The sequence below is a fragment of the Pristiophorus japonicus genome, chromosome 8 (assembly GCF_044704955.1).
Source record: "Pristiophorus japonicus isolate sPriJap1 chromosome 8, sPriJap1.hap1, whole genome shotgun sequence".
Lineage (NCBI taxonomy): Eukaryota > Metazoa > Chordata > Chondrichthyes > Pristiophoridae > Pristiophorus > Pristiophorus japonicus.
In genome coordinates this window covers 187599097-187618276 of record NC_091984.1, presented here as the reverse complement: position 1 = coordinate 187618276, position 19180 = coordinate 187599097, and the positions used below count along the sequence as shown (strand labels likewise).

Genomic DNA, 19180 nt, shown 5'->3' with positions numbered 1-19180 from the left:
TCCTGCATGGGTTGGAGCAAGTGAAGCTCCCACCATCTGAACCATGAAGCCTGGGCCTAGTTGTTCTGCCCCCCCTTCCCCCCCCTCCCCAAAAGGTTCTAACTTCAAGGGGTGGAAATTGCCCTCAGTCCCAAACGGGGTGCACTGACTTTTTTTTCATGGATTGGGGCGGAGAGTAGAGCGATATTCAGCTCTTTCATTTTTGTGTCGGTGCACTGTTCCGGGCGGCTGTCGGGTGGAAGAACCATTGGGTCGGGTCGCAGCGCTGATGATGTCAGCGCGATACAGATGCCCCGTGTCACGCTGACGCGTCACAATGTCCCTCCCCTTCAGTTAAAGGGGAGGGCCGCTGTGAGCTCTGCAGCCACTTTAGTGGCACCCACTGGGCCCACTGGGCCACCAGGGAGGGTTCAGATAGGCCAGCGGCCCGGTACCCAAGAGGGCAATTTCCCATGTGGAGTGGAAAGGGGGTCGCTGCCAGTCGGTAAGGGGCCGGCGCATTCCTGATGGAGCGGGAAGAAAGTCGGGGCGGTCCCGTACATTGCCCCAAATATAAAGGAGGGCAATTTAGAAAATGTCAGCCTCTCCATGCCAACCGACCAGTGAATGCTTTTTGCACTGTTGCCACCTCTTTGAGGTGGTAGCGGCTCTTTTAAAAAAAGGAGCAATTTCGGCCCCCAAGAGTTTTATAGTTACATAGATGGTGGTATAGTTGCCTTGATATACCTGCCACTGAGAGCAGTGGCATACAATTATACAGCCATGCTTCATCATGTGGTGAATTACTGATCTCAACCATGTCACTTTGGAGAAGCCTCCATCAGGGGCGCAGTCCTTCCTCAGTCAGCAGGAGGAGCAGACGGAGAGCCTTTCTACGTTGCTGCCGTTTATCTCCTAATGGTCCGTTATACTGGAAGCTGGCAGAGGCTTGAGAACACATCTCTTTCCCATACACTTGGCCCATAAGGGTAGATGACGCAGGCAATCCACATAAGCATAGGGGAAGTAAGATAATAGAAAATATTGTAGTGCCTTCTGTGTTTGATGATTTTGGAGTTTCCCACATTACAACCCAAAAGTACTTCATTGGCTGTGAAGCGCTTTGAGAAATCCAGTAGTTGTGAAAGGTGCGATATAAATCCAAACTTTCTTTTCTTTAAAGATACGGTATCACACTACACCATACTGACCAGAAGGTCTCAAGTTCAATTATCGGTCAGTACTGAGTTACTTGATATCAGTTGATATTAGCACTAGGGAAGGGGTAGGGTGTGAAATCCGACAAGGCTCCTGATCGTTAACCGTTGACAATCCTCCCCCAACAAACCCACTTACCTTGCTAGAAAGTGCTTGCACTTGGACATCAGTTGAGAACAGGATGGGCTATCATGACCCAACTGTTGAATAGACATTCACTATCCAAGCTCGCACATTAAGAATAGCCACTTGGGGTGAGGTAGTGGAAAACTGCCAGCCTCTGGAACATACCAGAAGGGAAAGAGAGGAAACCGGGGGAAAGAAACTTGCAGGAATGGCGTGGAGGCATTCCGATTTCCCGCCCGTTGTGTTGAAGCAACAGGGATCCCAGTGTTTAAAAGGATTATGTGAGGTGGGATCATTGTCAGTGTAAGATGCAAAATTCAATAATAATTTCAAGCACGCTATCGGCCATCTATAACCAGGCCCTGGTTCCCAGGACACCGTGACACACATGCGATCGTCTCACTGTGATGTCTGTCACATCAGCCGACGTAAACATTTTTGAGCGCGGTAAAACAGCACCACTGCGTCTTAAAGCAATCTTCCTCCTTTTCCTGGCTCTTTTCTATATGTTTGAGCAGTGATAAACTATCGTGTGGGGAATTCTCAGCAGGCAGTGTGGTAAGTGGGCCGCAGGTGGTAGCAATTTATTCTGCACTGTAAAAATACTAACTTGCGCTGTAATTTACTTCCAAACGTAATGCCCCCTATTGAACTTTTTAAAGGTTGTACAAATAATGAAACCGGAGAAAGGAACAAAAGAAATGTGGAAATGCGAAGCCGTAATTGTGTACGGTATTGTGACTGTGTACTGGCTCTTTAAATGCCGAATATTCCTTACAGAGCTCAAACTGCATCAATTAGTACTCTTCAGCAATGACTGTTAAAGGGGCACTTTCTTCAGGAAAAGCATTTGGTCAACACTTTTGTCCAGGGCGGACGGGAAAGGGCTGTGTACTTTTTAAAATTTACATTAAATGAAAGAAATGTTACACAGCACTTTTCATGACCTCAGGACGTCCCAAAGAGCTTCACAGCCAATGAAATCCTTTTAAAGTATCATCACTGTTGTAATGTAGGAAATGCAGCAGCCAAATTGTGCACAGCAAGGTCCCACAGACAGCAACATGATAATGACCAGATATTTTATTTTAATGATATTGGTTGAGGGATAACTATTGGCCAGAACTCACCAGCTCTTCCAAATAGTGCCACGCAATGTTTTAGGTCCATCTGAAAAGTCTCATCTCAGTACTGCCCTAGAGTGCCAGCCTAGATTTTTGTGCTCAAGTCTCTGGAGTGGGACTTGAACCCATAACCTTCTGATTCTGAGACGAGAGTGCTACCCACTGAGCCACAGCTGCCTTATAGGCAAGTGACAACAGCAGGTGTCAAAACAATTCAAGGTTTTGCACAATATGTTTAAAAGTAAATAATCAAGGGTTGCCAGAAACTTTCCACGAAGATTGCATTGTCTTTGATGATGTGTATAACCCAGCAAAGGTTTCTGAGGAAGGGCGAAGCTGGGGACATCGCTACTGAAGTGTTGGGGAATTCTAGAAGTTCACATATGGACATTGGAGCTTAAATATTCCTAGTTTTGGAAATTCCGCTGAATTCTGAAAGCCGACTCCACATACACTGGTAACGGATGGTTTCCTCATCTCAGAAGAGGGTGGGAGGGCCCTGACTTACTGAGCCATGGAGATACAGGGAGTAGAATTTCACTCATGTAGGCACTAGTAACTCCGGGCTGGAAGCCAAATGCGAAACTGCTGGGACTCGCTGAGGCTGGTGACCTGAAAACCCCACTAGAGATAGGTTGTCTAGGCAGCAGGCCTTATCTAATCCCGGCGGTCTTCTGTTTGGCTTGTAGCCAATGCACAAGGCCCACGCTGTGGAGGACTGAATATCGTGTGATATAAAAGTGTGTAATTTCACTACATAGTGAAGAACACGGGCTTTCCATAGGAAGGGGAAGTGTGAATCATGCTGGACTACTATTATGTAACATTTTAACAGGTGAAGGATTGGGAAAGGCATGGCAGGGACTAGGTGGCTTATCTGCCCTCTGGACAAACAATTACTGCCATGCTGGGTTGTCACCTTTCCTTATTTGTTTCATAAGAGCATCTGTGAAAATAATTCCACCTAAGGCAGCTCAGTTGAGATGGGGAATATCTCTTGAGTTATTTGTAAGAGATAAGCACCATCCTAATCTGTTGGTATACTTTCCGTACTGTGCCATTAAGATGCTGTGGCACCAGACTGATGTGGGAAATGGATAGTTCTAATATACAGTCTTACCCTGACTTTGAAATCCCTGAATTCAATTGCGATCAGGGGACAGGAGAATCCTTTTTACACCGAGTTGAGGCTGTGGAATTCACTTTCAGGGTTGGCGGTTGAGGCAGAAACTATGGTCCAGAATATCTTTCTGCCCATGTGCTGATGGACTTATCCAGAAGTGCATTGGAAACCCTGTTTTTGTCTGTAGATGAGGTTTCCGCCAAAGGTACGGTGGCGCAGGGACTGAAAGTCCAAGGAAATTTCAAGTCCACCTCCACATACAAGAGGGGATTGGATAGGTGGATGAAGGGAGAGGGGTTGACGGGATATGTGAATTGGGGTGATTAAGACTGTCGCCCATGATCAGATCAGCCGTTATCTTACTGAATGGCGGAGCGGGCTCGAGGGGCCGAGGGGCCAAATGGCCTACTCCTGCTCCTATTTCTTATGTTCTTATGGACTGATTGGGCCAAATGGCCTGTTTCCATGTTATGACTTCCATCTGTTTCTATGCATCTGACCATTTTGAATTTTAATGAGCACTAAACACCCATTTTGCTGTTAGTTTAAGTTTTTAATTTGAATGACTGAATAATTTAACTTGTTTAAGGGCCAAATTGTATTATCAGGAGTAACATAAAGGAACTCAAACTACTCCCTTCCCCATCCAGCCCTTCAATCCTGAGTCAATGTTAAAGCCATGGCAGAGAAAGAGTTAATGACGCACGTTTTCCTCGCCATGTTTAACGCACCTGCAAGAAACAATTCTGTAATTAAAGGCAGGCAATACAAACTGACAGCTTGAAAATTAAAGACTTGAGGCCTTCCTTCCTTCAGAATCAAGGGATGGGAAAATAGAAGCATTGGGTGGCCTGGGATATGCCTGAAGGGAACAGTTCTCTCTGCCCCCACCTCCCCTGCTTTTTTCAGGCAAGCCTCTGCACCAGAGGGATAGCCCTAATAGAGATTATTTTAGCCCTTCACTTAATGCCATTAATTATTAACCGGGTTAGCAGACATCAAAAGTGGCAGAAATGTTAGTCGTGCTCGCTGGGCTGCGATGGAAACGCTTCAGCGATGAAACCTAATTTCCCAATTTTTTTTCCCTCCTCCTCTCTTTTTGATCAGGAAGTTGATCATCAAAGTTTAAGGAGGTCGAAAAAGTGAACACGACCGGAAAATTGCTTGCCGCAGGACAACGGAAGGGCCTTGTGCTTGAGGTCTGGAGAAGTCATTCCCGGCCTTTTACATTTCAACACACGCATAGGGTTGTTAACCCTCCAGGATTGTCCTGGAGTCTCCAGGAATTGACGATTAATCTCTCGGACACTGCTGCAAGCAACCCCGGAGAAAAATCATAGTGGCATGAAAAATTGTAGTTTTTTTTCATTTTCTTTAAACACTTTCATTTATTAGCCTGAAAAATATTGGGAGATGGGGGAAAATAGCTATTTGACTGGGCGGGGCAGTTGGGGACAGGAGGTCATATGATAAAATGTCCAGGAATACGTGGCAACCCGTACACACATCCCAGTCACTGAGGTAAAACCAGGGTTTCTTTCTCCACGTAGACGGGAGGTTAGTAAAACGTTTTAGGCTTCGAGTTAATAGGAAATAATCATCATTTAGATTTGATGCGACTTTGATGAATTTGCATTATATACTTTTTGGTACCACAGGCCCCAGTTCAAGATAATTGGCAAAATAATCCTTTTTCACATCCCTCCATGGCCTCACCCGTCCCCATCTCTGTAGCCACCTCCAGCCGAGATCTGCGCTCCTCCAAATCTGGTTTCTTGCACATCCCCAATTTTAATCGCTCGACCATTGGCGGCCATGCTTTCAATTGCCTAGGCCCTAAGGTCTGGAATTCCCTGCCTAAACTTCTCTGCCTCTCTACCTCTCTACCTCTCTGTCTCTCCTCCTTTAAGACGGTCCTTAAAACCTACCTCTCTACCTAATATCTCCTTGTGGCTCGGTGTCAAATTTTGTTTGATAGCGTTCCTGTGAAGCACCTTGGGACTTTTACTATGTTAAAGGCACTATTTAAATGCAAGTTGTTGTTGTGAAGCTGAGGTATTTTTACGTAGCGAGTTGTTGTGATCTGGAATGCACTGCCTGAAAGATGGAGTGAAAGCAGATTCAGTCGACACTGCCAAAAGGGAATTTGATGTATACTTGAAAAGGAAAAATATGCAGGGCTGTGAGGTAAGAGCTGGGAATTGGGATCAATTGGATAGCTTTCAGAGAGCCTGTATGGGCACGATGGGCCGAATGTCCTCCTTCTGTGCTGTAAGATTCTATGATTCTCATTTTCTTTTTCCTCAACACCTCAGCCGCTGTCCCAGGTGGGGAGGGGAGACAATTGAAATGAAACCCCATTGCTTTTTTTTTCAGTATATAAAATAAATGTGTTTTTGCAGATACACACTTTGCAGCATTAAATTGCAAGCCAAGCCTGAGATTTGAGAGCACTTGGCATCTCTTGACCCTGCTTGCACAGGCCTTTATCTCTTTGCTCACTGAAGCTGTTCTGATTACTGATTTAAAAAAAAAATCCGCATTGCATTTGGACAGACTCCAGTGGGGTGACATCAGATGCAAGAGTCTGAGTCACAAGAAAGAAAGACTTGTATTTATATAGCGCCTTTCACGACCACCGGACATCTCAAAGCACTTTACAGCCAATGAAGTACTTTTGAAGTGTAGCCACTGTTGTAATATAGGAAACGCGGCAGCCAATTTGCGCACAGCAAGCTCCCACAAACAGCAATGTGATAATGACCAGATAATCTGTTTTAGTGATGTTGAGGGATAAATATTGGTCAAGACACCGAGGATAACCCCCCTGCTCTTCGAAATAGTGCCACGGGATCTTTTATATCCACCTGAGAGAGCAGACGGGGCCTCGGTTTAACGTCTCATCCGAAAGACAAGAGAGTCGTAGAGTACGGGGATCCTGGTGTAAGCGGGGCAGCTGTTTTACAGAGTGTGTGCTAGTTTCCAATTCGGTCCAAAGCAAGGAGGCCGGAGGCCCTCTACTCTAGAATAATGCATTGGCTTCAGACTTTGGATGGGTTTACAAGAGAACCGATTCATACGAAAAAGCTGTGATTAAACATTCGCATTCAGGTCGGCTCTGGTTGATTGGCAATGCTGAACCGAAGGTACTCTTTCAGCAGTTACTTTGTGCTCTGCACACATTCAGTTCACACATCAGGTAGTGTCAAGTTTCTGGCCCCATGAGTACATGGTTTTTCCTTTGCAATCTCAAATGGCAGGCGGTTTGTATATGGATGTATGCACCCCTCTGATGTAACCCCCTCTCTCACCCCGCACCCATCCCGCCACCAATGCTTTAAAGGCAGAATGCCAAACAAGTTTCCCTAATTCTCTTGGCCTTCAGACTCTCTTTGGGTGGTTTGAAGTAACAAGTCATATTGACCAATTTTGTCATAACTATGGGACACCGAGAAAGAAAAGAACTTGCATTTATATTACGCCTTTCACGACAAGCTCAGGACATCCCAAAGTGCTTTACAGCCGATTACAACTGTGACTACAAAAGTTCTTAATGTGGGAAATGCGGCAGCCAATTTGCGCACAGCAGGGTCTCATAAACTGCAATGACCAGATAATCTGTTTTTTAATTCAGGTTGGCTGAGGGATAAATATTGACCAAGAATCAAACTTTAATGGTGTCACAATCATAATTCACCATTTCAAATTGCTCCAACACCATCTCGAGCACCATCAGTTCACACCAGTACTTCACCTTCTTAGGATTACGTGGGATATACAGCACAGAAACAGGCCATTCGGCCCAAACCAGTCCATGCCAAGGTTTATACTCCACTTGAGCCTCCTCTCATCTTTCCTTATCTAATTCTTATTCAGCATAACCCTCTATTCCCTTCTCCCTCATATCTTTGTCTAGCCTCCCCTTAAATGCATCCATACTATTCGCTTCAACCTCTCCCTGTGAGCACCACTCTTTGAGTAAAGACGTTTCTTCTGAATTCCCTATTGGATTTCTTGGTGACTATCTTATATTGATGGCCTCTAGTTATGCTTGTCCCCACAAGTGGAAATATTCTCTCTGTATCCACTCTCTAAAAACCTTTCATAATTTTAAAGACCTCTATTAGGCCACCCCTCAGGCCATCTTTTTTCAAGACAAAAGAGATCCAGCCTGTTCATCCTTTCCTGATATGTATACCCTCGCATTTCTGGTATCATCCTTGTAAATCTTCTCTGCACCCTCTACTATGCCTCTGTATCCTTTCTATAACATGGCGACCAGAACTGTACGCATTACTCTAAGTATGGTCTAACCAAGGCTCGATACAAGTTTACCATAACTTCCCTACTTTTCAATTCTATACCTCTAGAAATAAACCCTAGTGCTTGGTTTGCTTTTTTTTATAGACTTGCTAATCTGTGGTCCAACTTTGTGATTCGTGTATTTGTACTCCGAGATCCCTTTGTTCCTCTACCCCACCTAGACTCGCACCCTCCAAGTAATAAGTGACCTCCATATTCTTCCGACCAAAATGTAATACCTCACATTTATCTATGTTGAACTTCATTTGCTAATTATATGCCCATTCTGCAAGTTTATTAATGTCCTCCTGTAATTTGTTGCAGTCGTCCTCAGTATTGACTAATGCTCGCCCTCGCCCCCCCCCCCAAAAAATTTGGTGTCTTCTGTAAATTTAGAAATTGTGTTTTTGAGTCCAAAGTCTTAATCGTTAATGTAAATTGTGAACAACAGTGGTCCCAGTACTGATCCTTGTGGAACACCACTACCCACCTTCTGCCATTGTGAAAAGCTACCCTTTACCCTTACTCACTGCTTTCTGACTTGAAGCCAGCTAGCTACCCATTCTGCTACTTGTCCCCTGACTCTGCATTCTCTGATCTTATTCATCAGTTTATTATGGGGTAACTTATTGAAGGCCTTTTGAAAATCTAGATAAATTACATTTACTGCATTACCATTGTCTACTCTCTCTGTTACCTCATCAAAAAAGTAAATGAGGTTGGTCAAGCAAGACTTTCCCTTTTGAAATCCATGCTGACTATTCATTATTATAATTTTGGTTTCCAGATGTTCATGTTATAGAGCTCAAAATGCTCTCCAGACGTAAAGTCTGAGAGCACAACGTCTACTGTGTTACTGCTGGGTGTTTCATGGTTTAAGTGGTATACAATGAAAAGGCTACATGCCCCCCCTTGAGTTTCACTCAAATCCCAGTGATGACTGGGACTATACTGGCTACTCGTTTAGTTTACCAGCCTTCCCAGGGTCTACCAGCCTTCCAGCCCGGTCTTTGGGTTGCTGCCGTTGGTTGAAGATGAGCCGTGCATTGGGAAATGGCAGTATTGTCCTGGGAAGGCTGGTAGATCCTGTGTAAGCTGGGTGTACAATCCTACCACCGCAATAAGGGTGCTGGAGCTGGAGTTGGTTGTGTGAACAGTGCCAGCCTGCTCACACACTGGTCTCCTGGAATACAAGCTCAACAGGAACTAGTATAAGAGTGCTTTTATACTGTAGATCCAGGTACCTGCCGTGTTATCTCTGCAAACCTCCGAGAACACTGTGCTCCTCCAATTCTGGCCTCTTGTGCATTACCAATTTCCTTTGCCTTCGGTTTCCTAGGCCCTAAGCTCTGGAATTCCCTCCCTAATCCTCTCCGTCTCTCCACCTCTCTCTCCTCCTTTAAGATACTCCTTAAAACCTATCTCTTTGACCAAGCTTTTGGCTACCTGTCCTAATATCTCCCTATGTGGCTCAGTGTCAAATTGTGTCTGATAAAACTCCAGTAAAGCATCGTGGAACTTTTTACTATGTTAAAGGCGCTATATAAATGCTAGTTAACAATAGCGAGCAGCTACCCTTTACCATGTTACATTTTAAACGTTTCGAATTAAGTCGACTACCTGTGTAGAAAGTCATGGTGGCGAAAATCTCACTGTGACATGCATCTACTTGGTTCCACAAACGTATTGTGTGGTAGGTGGATGCCTTTACCACCATGCAGTGCATGACCTTGATTATAGTATACAAGTTGTATTTTGATGTCCTGGGTTCCTGCGGTAAGATCTCAAATCAGTTTTAGGTGAGAATACTTCAGCAAAAATGTATTGAAGTATTTTTAAAGATTCGTGCTGGATGTCCATACTTCAGAAGTCTCCAGCTGTAAGTAGGGCCAATGTCCATTTCCAATAGTTACCGTGCTGTGAATCGGAACCTGTGATACGAAAGGCATTTCAGATGTAAAGGTGTTGCAGAAGGTCTCGGCCTTTAACTCCTGTAGAAATACCGAGTTACAGAAGACAACCCTGCTTCTGTTTAGTTAATGCTTCAGGGGCACATCCTGCTAACTCATAAGAGGGAAAATAGTGCCCCCTGCTGGACAGCTAGCACTCTGCATCGTGAGCTTTATTCTCCATTTGCCAGCATTGTTCCCTTGGGGAGAAGGATGCTACAATTATGATATCGTTTTACTGCAACATAATTCAAAATTGAAGCATCAGTATGGCAAAGCCATTTCTGTTCAACTGAGACCACAATCAGTACAGTAGGGTCCAACTTAACAGGCGAAACAAACTCTTGTTTTGTGTTATTTAAAACAAATCCTTTATTGGTTGAAATTTCAATATCCTGCAAGATTCCAGTCACTTGAATTCCGATGGTTTGTTTCTACTTTTTCACCACTAATCCACTCCCGCCAATAAAAAATGTACATGGCAAGAGGGGAGTTTTTTCACAGTTTGTGTCCTTTCTGTATGAGCCCTGTGTCATTTAGGAACGTTAAAGATTTGTTTGTCTCTTGTTTTGTTTTCGCGAGTTAGTGTCCCATCTGGTACTTCTGCTTCCCTTTCCATTTTCTCTGCCTGCGGTTCCGTGACATCTGCCCAAGTTCCCTCACGGTCTGGTGAGTGATGAGGACACACCTAACTAATCGATTAGAGGCCTCTGGGGGAGGGTGGATTTATCCGTGTTCCCCGTGATCCAGGAAGATGCTGTCTGTTGGAGAGGCCACACTTTGCAGGATGATACCAGGGATGAGAAACTATGGTTCTGAGGAGACTTGAGACACGGGGACTATTTCCTCTGGAACCGAAAAGGCTAAGAGGAAATTGAATCAAAGTTGTTTTAAATGACAAAGGGTTTTGGTAGGGAGAACAGGGAAAGACTATTTCCTCTGGTTGGGGAGTTAGAATTGAAAATTGTCGTGAAGAGTGAAGGGAAAGATTAGGAAAAATGACTTGAGACAGAGTTTTTCGGATATGGAATGCTTTTCCACAGTGAGTAGATGAGGTAAAAACTAACGTATCTTCCAAAGGAAAATTGGAAAAATATTTAAAGCAGATGATGATCCGGGGCTATGGGGAGAGCAATGGGATTAGTTTAGGATTGCTCGTGTAATGAACTAGCACAGACACAATGGGCCAAACGACCCTCTTCTAAGCTGTAAACATCTCAGGTTCTGTGTTCAATGCATTGTAGCATAATTGTAAATGTATTCTTTGTACTAATGTTTCCAATTTTGCTAAAAATGAACAGAGGAGATGATCTATGGAACTCACATGGAATATTTGAATTTTAAAGAATCCAAACGGAATTGTGAGCCAGAACGCTTGTCCTACAGAACAATTCGCACATTGCGAAGGCCAGTAAATATTTAAATAGCAAGGGGTAGGAATTCTGCTGAAGTTTTTGCCAGTCCGTGACTTCCCCTCCATTGAAGTGGGCTGGCAAGCACAGCTATTGTGCCCACTGAACTTTCATTCCTTCTCGTGCAAGGTATGTTGGAAAGTCACCTACGGTTATTCAGCCGTAAATCTGGCTGCGGAGCCACAAGTTAATCCTTTGAACTGGCCTTCTGGACCTAAACGTCAGCCCTGAAATTCCAGGTTTCTTTCAGTCTCCCTCCATAACCCTGTTGAGAGACTGGCGTAATCCCCGGAGAAACCGTTAAAAACGGCCATTTACGCTGTTTTCCTGAGGGCTTGTGTCAAAATTAACAAGCAAGACCAATGGAAGTCCCAAAGAAATGACAGAAATATCTGCAAACAACTATTTATACCATTACTCCAGGGTCCTGCTGGCCTCCCGTTAAAAATTTTACAGTGGGAGAAACCCCATGGAATTTCAGTCATTGGGATAGATGTTGACTTTGTGCGGTATCTCTTCGCATTTTCAAATTCCATTAAAGTCAATCGGAATAAAAATCAGGATAGATGCCGCCTCACTATCGCCCGTTTTACACTATCCCACAAAGTCGAGATCTACCCCACTAAGTCGACCTTTGGCCTGAATTTTCCTGGTTTACAAAGCTGTGATTTTCCTCTCATTAATCTATTTATCTCCGATGTATACAATGCCTCAATTTATTCAAAACCAAACTGCTCCAATTTGATCACTACAACAACAACTTGATCATCTGGCTCTTCTCATTGTGTAGACCTTATCAAGAGACCACCACGCTAGGTATTTGGGAGAAGACCCAGCACAGCTCCACATCACAAGATCACTTCGGAGGAAGAAAGCCCTTTGGCTTGTGATCACACATTTCAGATACCCATTCTACCATCTTGTCATTGCAGCTTCCAGCTTTTTGAGTCCAGCATCCCAAACCTCAACCACCATTCTTGGTCACCCATTTCAGCTGTTGATCATATGTTTAATATAAGCTTGCCTCTGACAACTGTGGACCGACCTTGTGAGTCAGCTACCTTGGATTATTTGAAAGTATTGCTCAGGTTTTACTTTATCCCATTATCAGCGTTTACTTTCTCTATCACATCAAGTATCTTGTATGCCTCGATGTGATGTGGTGTCCTCTAAGATATGTCTTATCTATGCTGAAGAGGCCTAGTTTATCCAGTCATTCCTCATAGTTCACGCTTCTAACACCAGGGATCAGTTTCATTGCTTAAGCTCATTGAGCTGAAGCTTTGCAGCGGAGAATGGAGTCTGAGGGAAACCTGACTGTTTCCAGCCCAGAAAGCCAGCTGCGTCAACAGCGTGTGTGGAACATTCCTGCATTAGTCTGCGGAAACCCGAGCCATTTGAGCTAGGTGTTTGTATCTGGATTAAAAGCTCTTCTGTACTGCTGAAGTAAGCAACACTGTTTTATTGCACAGCTCATTCTTTGCAATTTGACGGCAGAGATTGGCATGCAGGTGGAGAGAGGTCCACTGTGTGGCCTATCTCGTGAGGCTTCAATTAGCACTTCCGTTCGGAGTCCCATTCCATTTTGCTGTCAAGCTAATCCAACTAAAAGTCAAACTGGCCCGAGTTTGGTTCGGATTGAAGTGGAGCCGGGTGCCATGCGATTTATCTCACTAACCCTTTTGCATCAAAACTAAAAATATTACGAAGTTACTTCTTTTTGGGAGCACGTGAAAGCTTTCTGGGTGAGCTCCCAAGAATGGTTCCACTGCAAATGCACTGCCCAGCGTGGAATGGAAACCAACAGCTATCAAAGCCAGGAACCAAAGACCAGTTCAACTCCATTCTGAGTTAACTGATTGTAGTCAGGATAGCAGTAGGGGCACTACAGTTGCCATGCACTCTCGCTGGGTTAGGGTAGGGGAAAACCAGTCCGGTTTTTTGCTTCTGATCACCATCTGAAATGGAAGTTGCACCTACTTGTGTATTTTCTGAGGACAGATCATGCTCGGCTGTGATCTGCCCTCCATTTACCTCTACTTGTGGCTAGGTCTCACACATAAATAATGGCTGCTTGGGGGAGGCCTATACCCCAGTTGACGTATTAAGGAGATACATTAGAGAAGGAGGGGAGGGGAAGCCTTCCAAGCACTGAATAGTCCTTAAACAATCTGAAGCAGAACGGACTAGAAGAGCTTTAATTGTGGGAACATTGCAAAGCTGAACGTAGATGCTGCAGTCAAAGGGTTAAAGTCTCACGACTTCATTTGAGAGATTATGTCGCTGGATGAGTTTACTCCTTGAATGAAATAAACACTGCAATAAATCAATACAGTTTACAGCAGCTGCACAATCGCAGCTCTGTTCCCATTAACAGCACCAGTGTGCTGCGCACCACCCATAAATTCACTCCTCTATAGCTGTGAGGGACACGGCCTTAATACCCAGCCCTTTGAAGTTCAGAAATAAAGTGTCGACTCCCACCTTATCCTAGGAAGTCTGCAATGTTTCCATTTTTTTTCTTCAGTTGCTACAGTGCTCAGCAATGTGTCCGCTCCTAAACTTTGTAACGAAAAAAAATCATCCCTCCATCTCCCCTATTATTCAACTCTATTTGAGAAGTTATTTTTTCACTGCTTTCTAAGGGGTAAGATTTTCGTTGTTTTCGATATGTAATGTTCTTTATACCAACTAAAAGTAAAAGCAGTTAATGGTAGAAGTACATAGCATTTGTGAAGAGAAAGGACAGGATATGACGTCACAAGTGTGTACCTTTTACCTCTGTACTTAGACATGCATTTGGGCACTTTGGATTGAGTCCTTTTCCAAATTAATACAATGTTAAATCCTTTTTCTCTCAGAGAGATCTCCTGGTCTTGGCTTCAGTCCCCACAACCCCACCACCACAACCACAACCCTAGACGGCCTGGCTGAGATCAGGAACTTGCAGTGTGGAGGATCTGAATGAACAATTCAAAAACTGGCTTTCAGTAGGAACAATAATTGAGAGGAGATTGAGTTTTAAATGCGGAGAGTTCTGGGTAATGCAGATGGAAGCAGGTTATGAGCAAAAAACTACAGATGCAAGAGTTATTTTTTTTTAATTTATTTATTTTTTAAATCCAATTTCGTTCCAGATCAACTCTAACGCCAAAGATCACTTTGCGCCAATGTGTTTGATCTTAGGCCAAAAGGCCGAGAGGCGAAGTTGCACCGTTCCTGGAAATATTGCAATACCAGGTCGGTGAGAATCTACAGCCCAGGAACAGACCATTTGGTCCAACTTGTCTATGCTAGTGTTTATACTCCACAGGAATCTCTACCCACTCTAGTTACCTCGCCCCCCCCCCTTCCCTCTATTCCCTTCTCCCTCATATATGCAAGTTAAAACAAAGTAATAAACCCTTAAGTAAGATTTGAGATGAGAAGGAACACTTATCCCCACAGAGTCATGACTATGTGGAGATGACTCACAGCTATAACAGTTAATGCTACGTCAATGAGTCCAGCAATACAGTCCCCACTGTTTATAGTGGGCACGTTCATACGAACATGATTTGCCCGCTATACGCGATAGCCAGTATAACACAATGACAGTACTCTCCTAGTATATTACTGAAACCAGACAATTTAGCAAGGCGATACCCACTGTAAGTCCTTGTAACTGAGGGAAAAGGTGCTTTCATTAATCATCCTGAAACTGACAATGTAGAGTTCCTTGACCAATAAATGCAAACAAGCTACAAGCGATTGTTTTAAACAACATTGTATTAAATAACAGTATTTTGGTGGGAATAAATTGATTCAATTTCTGTCCAGACTATAACATCTTTGTCATGTTTCTTAGAGTATTTGACTCATTATAGCACTAATACAGTAGAGTATCATGGCGTGTGTAAGCACCATGAAATTAGAATACCGGAAGGACTTTTAAAGTGAGCTTTCTACATTGACTCAAAATCTGCTTGGCCTTTAATTGGTGAAAGAATTGCTTTTTGCTTTTCTTGGCGGGTATTCGATTGAATAAAAAATATATAATTAGACCAGGAAAAAAAAAACCAACAGTATACATCATCTTTTAAATCAAAAAAACAGTCTGTTTCTGATTAAAGCTGAAGCACTCTTATTTGTCTTGATAAGCCCAGCTGGTGTGATCGAAGATTCCTGGCAAGTAAGCTCCACGGTTTCAGCCCGAAATAAACAAAGCATGTTAGACGCTATAACCGGCAACTCTGAAATTGACGTTAATGCAAGTGCATAATGGTAATCGCTTTTTGGATGATAAAAGTGACTGCCCATTTTAAACGTGGACGTTTTAAATGGTGGGGACTGTATAAAGAAAAAAGAAAGATTTGCATTTATATAGCGTCTTTCACAACCTCAGGGCGTCCTCTTTATTTTGCTAAGTTTCATCGATGGGAGCCCTGCCCTTGAGAGCAGCGTAGTAAAGCAACGTGAACACATACTTGGTTGATGTTGGAGCCAAAGGAGTCCCATGTTGTTCCAGAACCAATAGGCTGACTAGATAAAGCATGTTGTTTTCCTACTGTTCTGGCTGCTGAGTGAACTACCTCACCCTCCGTCAGTTCCCGCAGGCAACCCCCACCGGAACTGACATCGTGATCTGCTTCCTAAAGTGGATAAACCTGATTAGAAAAAAGGGGTTAGATGAACATCTAGTTAGTAACAGGGCTGTAAGTTAGATGGATAAGTACAGACTGAGCTAACCAAATGCTATGCAGAACCTGAAGGCCCCAAAGTTGTTGGGAACATGTAAGGGCCATACCAAGGAGAGCAGCTTGTGCAGGATATATAACAGTGAATACAGGATTAGCTAGATACTCTGGAGTTTTACTTGATATGCCTGTGGCGAGGAGATGACGAGAAGAAACTGCAAAATCTTTCCTCGGGAGGTGTAATGAGCTGGTTAAACTCCAAGATGAGGGGATTCTGCATGGAGTATAGAAGGAATGGCTTGATGGGGCAGATCACCTCTTGTTCTACATTTCCTTATTGTCTTGGGTCTATCACATAGCTTCATAGCTGCCAGAGATTGTAATCCATGTGAGGAAATGGAGTTCTCAATTGTGGAAAGAAATCGACCGCCCATTGTAATAGTGGAATCCATTCTTTCATTCCATCTCCTGGGTCTCAAAATATTAAAAAACTAGGGATCTCTCCCGAGAGCAGGTGGTGCACGGATCTACCATAAATAGCAAGGTAGCTGAGACAGTGAAAACATTCTGCTGGCAATTCCATCTGAACAGGAAGGAGCAGTGGCATTTTATTTCCATATGCATTTTCAAATAACATGTTGAATGCTCTGTGTTGAATTAGAAGGCCTGGTGGCATTTTGAGTTGTAAGTGCAAATGCTTAGTATGGCCTACCTGCACGAACATCTTCAGAAAGCCTCTAATACCTTCATTCATTTTATGATGCCATTGTGATATGACTAGACTGAGTGATGCCTTGTGTTGTCAGAATCTGTAAGCAGAATTTTTGACTTTTTCAAATGCTTAATGCCCAATGACAAGTTCGCTTGAGATAAGCAGCCCAATAGGATGTCTTAACTTTTATAGCAGGAAATAATCCTTTCCACAGTCGAGAGGAGTTGCAGACCTCACACTGAAATAGTTTCCAGACCTCAGAGTAATTGGAAAAAACCCACAAATTCCAGTGATTGATGAGCAAAAGATGTCAAGAACAGATGGTTTATCCCTTGGCTGTATTTCAATTAAAAACATTTATCTTTGAGCTCCCCTATTCTCTCTTGGTAAATGCACTGCGCAGTGTGAAATTGACTCACAGATTGGATTCAATCCTTGGCCTGTGCTAAATTGGTTGCTCTCAGCTGATAAAATTGGCCGCAGCATCCCACTGCTTATGGATGGAGCATTAAAAGATGGATTGGAGGGCCACCTTCAAGCCCTCTTGTGTATCTCCTGGCATCTAGTTTCAAAGCACTATCGAAGTGACTTGCCAGTGTGTTCACTCAACTCGCTCCTCCATCATGCAGGATGTGTGATACCAGGCGAACAACCGAAAGGAGAAAGCTTGCAACATTTAAAGATGGTTTTAATTACTGTTCGAAATCCTAACCTTGTATCACTTTGGTGCCAATCTGTGCCACATTTAACTTAACAATCTAGCTAACCAAAGCAAGGAGTATATAAGTGAGGATTTCTGGGGGAAGGCCGGGGGGAGGAAAGGGGTGTGAAGATTTATCTGCTGCAGACTGTATTTCTTGAAAAGAGCTCTGGCTATCTTGCCTAGAAAAATACTACAGGTGCAGTATTGAAGATCCGGAATCCGGACTTGGAGGATCCATGGTGGGGTCGTCCAGAATCCGCAAAATGTTTGGGGATCCAGACCACCCTGCCAAACTGTTACCGCCGCCAGCCGGGCCCAGGGAAAAGTCAAAAAATGAAATCCAACTACTGTACAGTGACAAAAATGGCAAGAATACAAACGCCAATCCTACCTGTTCCAGGCCAGGTCTTCAGTCACCGTATCACTGCTCCTGGGTCCGCACCAACTCTGCACAGCACACAAGTCCCCGGCCAGAACCAACCAAGCCCCATGCGCAAGTCCTTGGCCAGAACCAACATGGTGAAAATACACTACAGGGTAGATGCCTCTTTTAATACAGGGAATGTACCCAAGAACTTTTAATAACTTTTCAAGTACAGGAATACAGGGCATCAGACTACCTTCCAAAACATACAGGTACAAAAACGAGAGAGGGAGACTTACCATGCGTTGCGAAGAAGCGAGGACTACAAGGCCTGCGAAGAGAAGAACTACAAAATGACATTGAAAAAACAGAAATATCGGAACCTGGGCCCAGGCATTTCCAGACTTGGGACTCGCTTCTGGTGTTCCGAAATCTGGAAATACCCTAACCTGGGCTCGGGTGTTTCCGGACTTCGGATATCAGAAACCCGTTCGAAAGTCCGGAAAAGCATGAATTCCGGAACGGCTTTGGTCCCGAGGGTTCCAGATTTTAGGTGTCTGTATTGGAGAGAACGATATCACTGACATGCTTACTACTGTAGTTAACTGTTTTTGTTTGTTTAAAATGTACTTTGTACTTAGGAATCTTGCACTTTGTTTTGCAGGCTAAGCGGGCAGTCCAGAGAGGAGCAACAGCTGTCATCTTTGATGTATCTGAAAACCCAGATGCCATTGACCAGGTATGGAATGGATTCTTACTGTAGACCTGTACAGGGTTTGCCAGGCCTTTTGGAGCTTTAAAAAAAAAAGCAGCGAATGATCAGAATTCCTCTGGTCACTTTGGGGTGAATCAAGTCATTTGTAAGATAGTGTAAAACACATCGTAGCGAATCAGCAGCCCGTTTTACATCTCTCCCGACTTTTGTTTCCACTGACATCAAAATCTACCCCAATACGTGATGGCAATATATATGTGTTCACGAATTTACAAGAAATTCCAGAGGACTAATGCATTTCATAGAATCATAGAAATTACTGCATAGAAAGAGTCCTTTGGGCCTATACCACGGCTAGCTCAGCAACTGTCTACTCTAATCCCATTCCCCTGCCCTTGCCCTGTATCCTTTATATTCTGCCCTTTCAAATATTTCTCCAATTATGTTATAGTCTCTGCCTCAATAGTCACTCGTAGTAAAATAGTCCATGTTCTACTATCCTTCAGTGGGGGAAAAACACTCTTGTTTCTTTTATTGATAATCCTGAATTTATATCCCTTTGTAAACAAAGTACCGGCCATTGAAAGCAATCATTCACTATTTACCTTTACGGCGTCACTAAACGTAGAAACCAGAGGAATCCTTACCTGAAGGAATAGCAGGTGATTTTTAAATTATTTTTCTTTCTGCCTTTTCATTGCTAGAGGTTAAATTAACATCTGATGCTCTGTTCCAAGCTTCTGTTTTTGTCCTTTGGATAACATGTGACTCTATCCT

General features: G+C 43.6%; 1 protein-coding gene across 1 annotated transcript in view; it reads left to right on the top strand.

The window, feature by feature from the left end:
• Positions 1–19180, top strand: part of znrf3 (zinc and ring finger 3) — a 121550-nt gene that overhangs the window by 46593 nt on the left and 55777 nt on the right. Inside the window, exon 2 of the mRNA XM_070887685.1 lies at positions 18353–18427. Coding sequence (XP_070743786.1) covers positions 18353–18427 — 75 coding nt within the window. The remainder of the gene's footprint in view (positions 1–18352; positions 18428–19180) is intronic.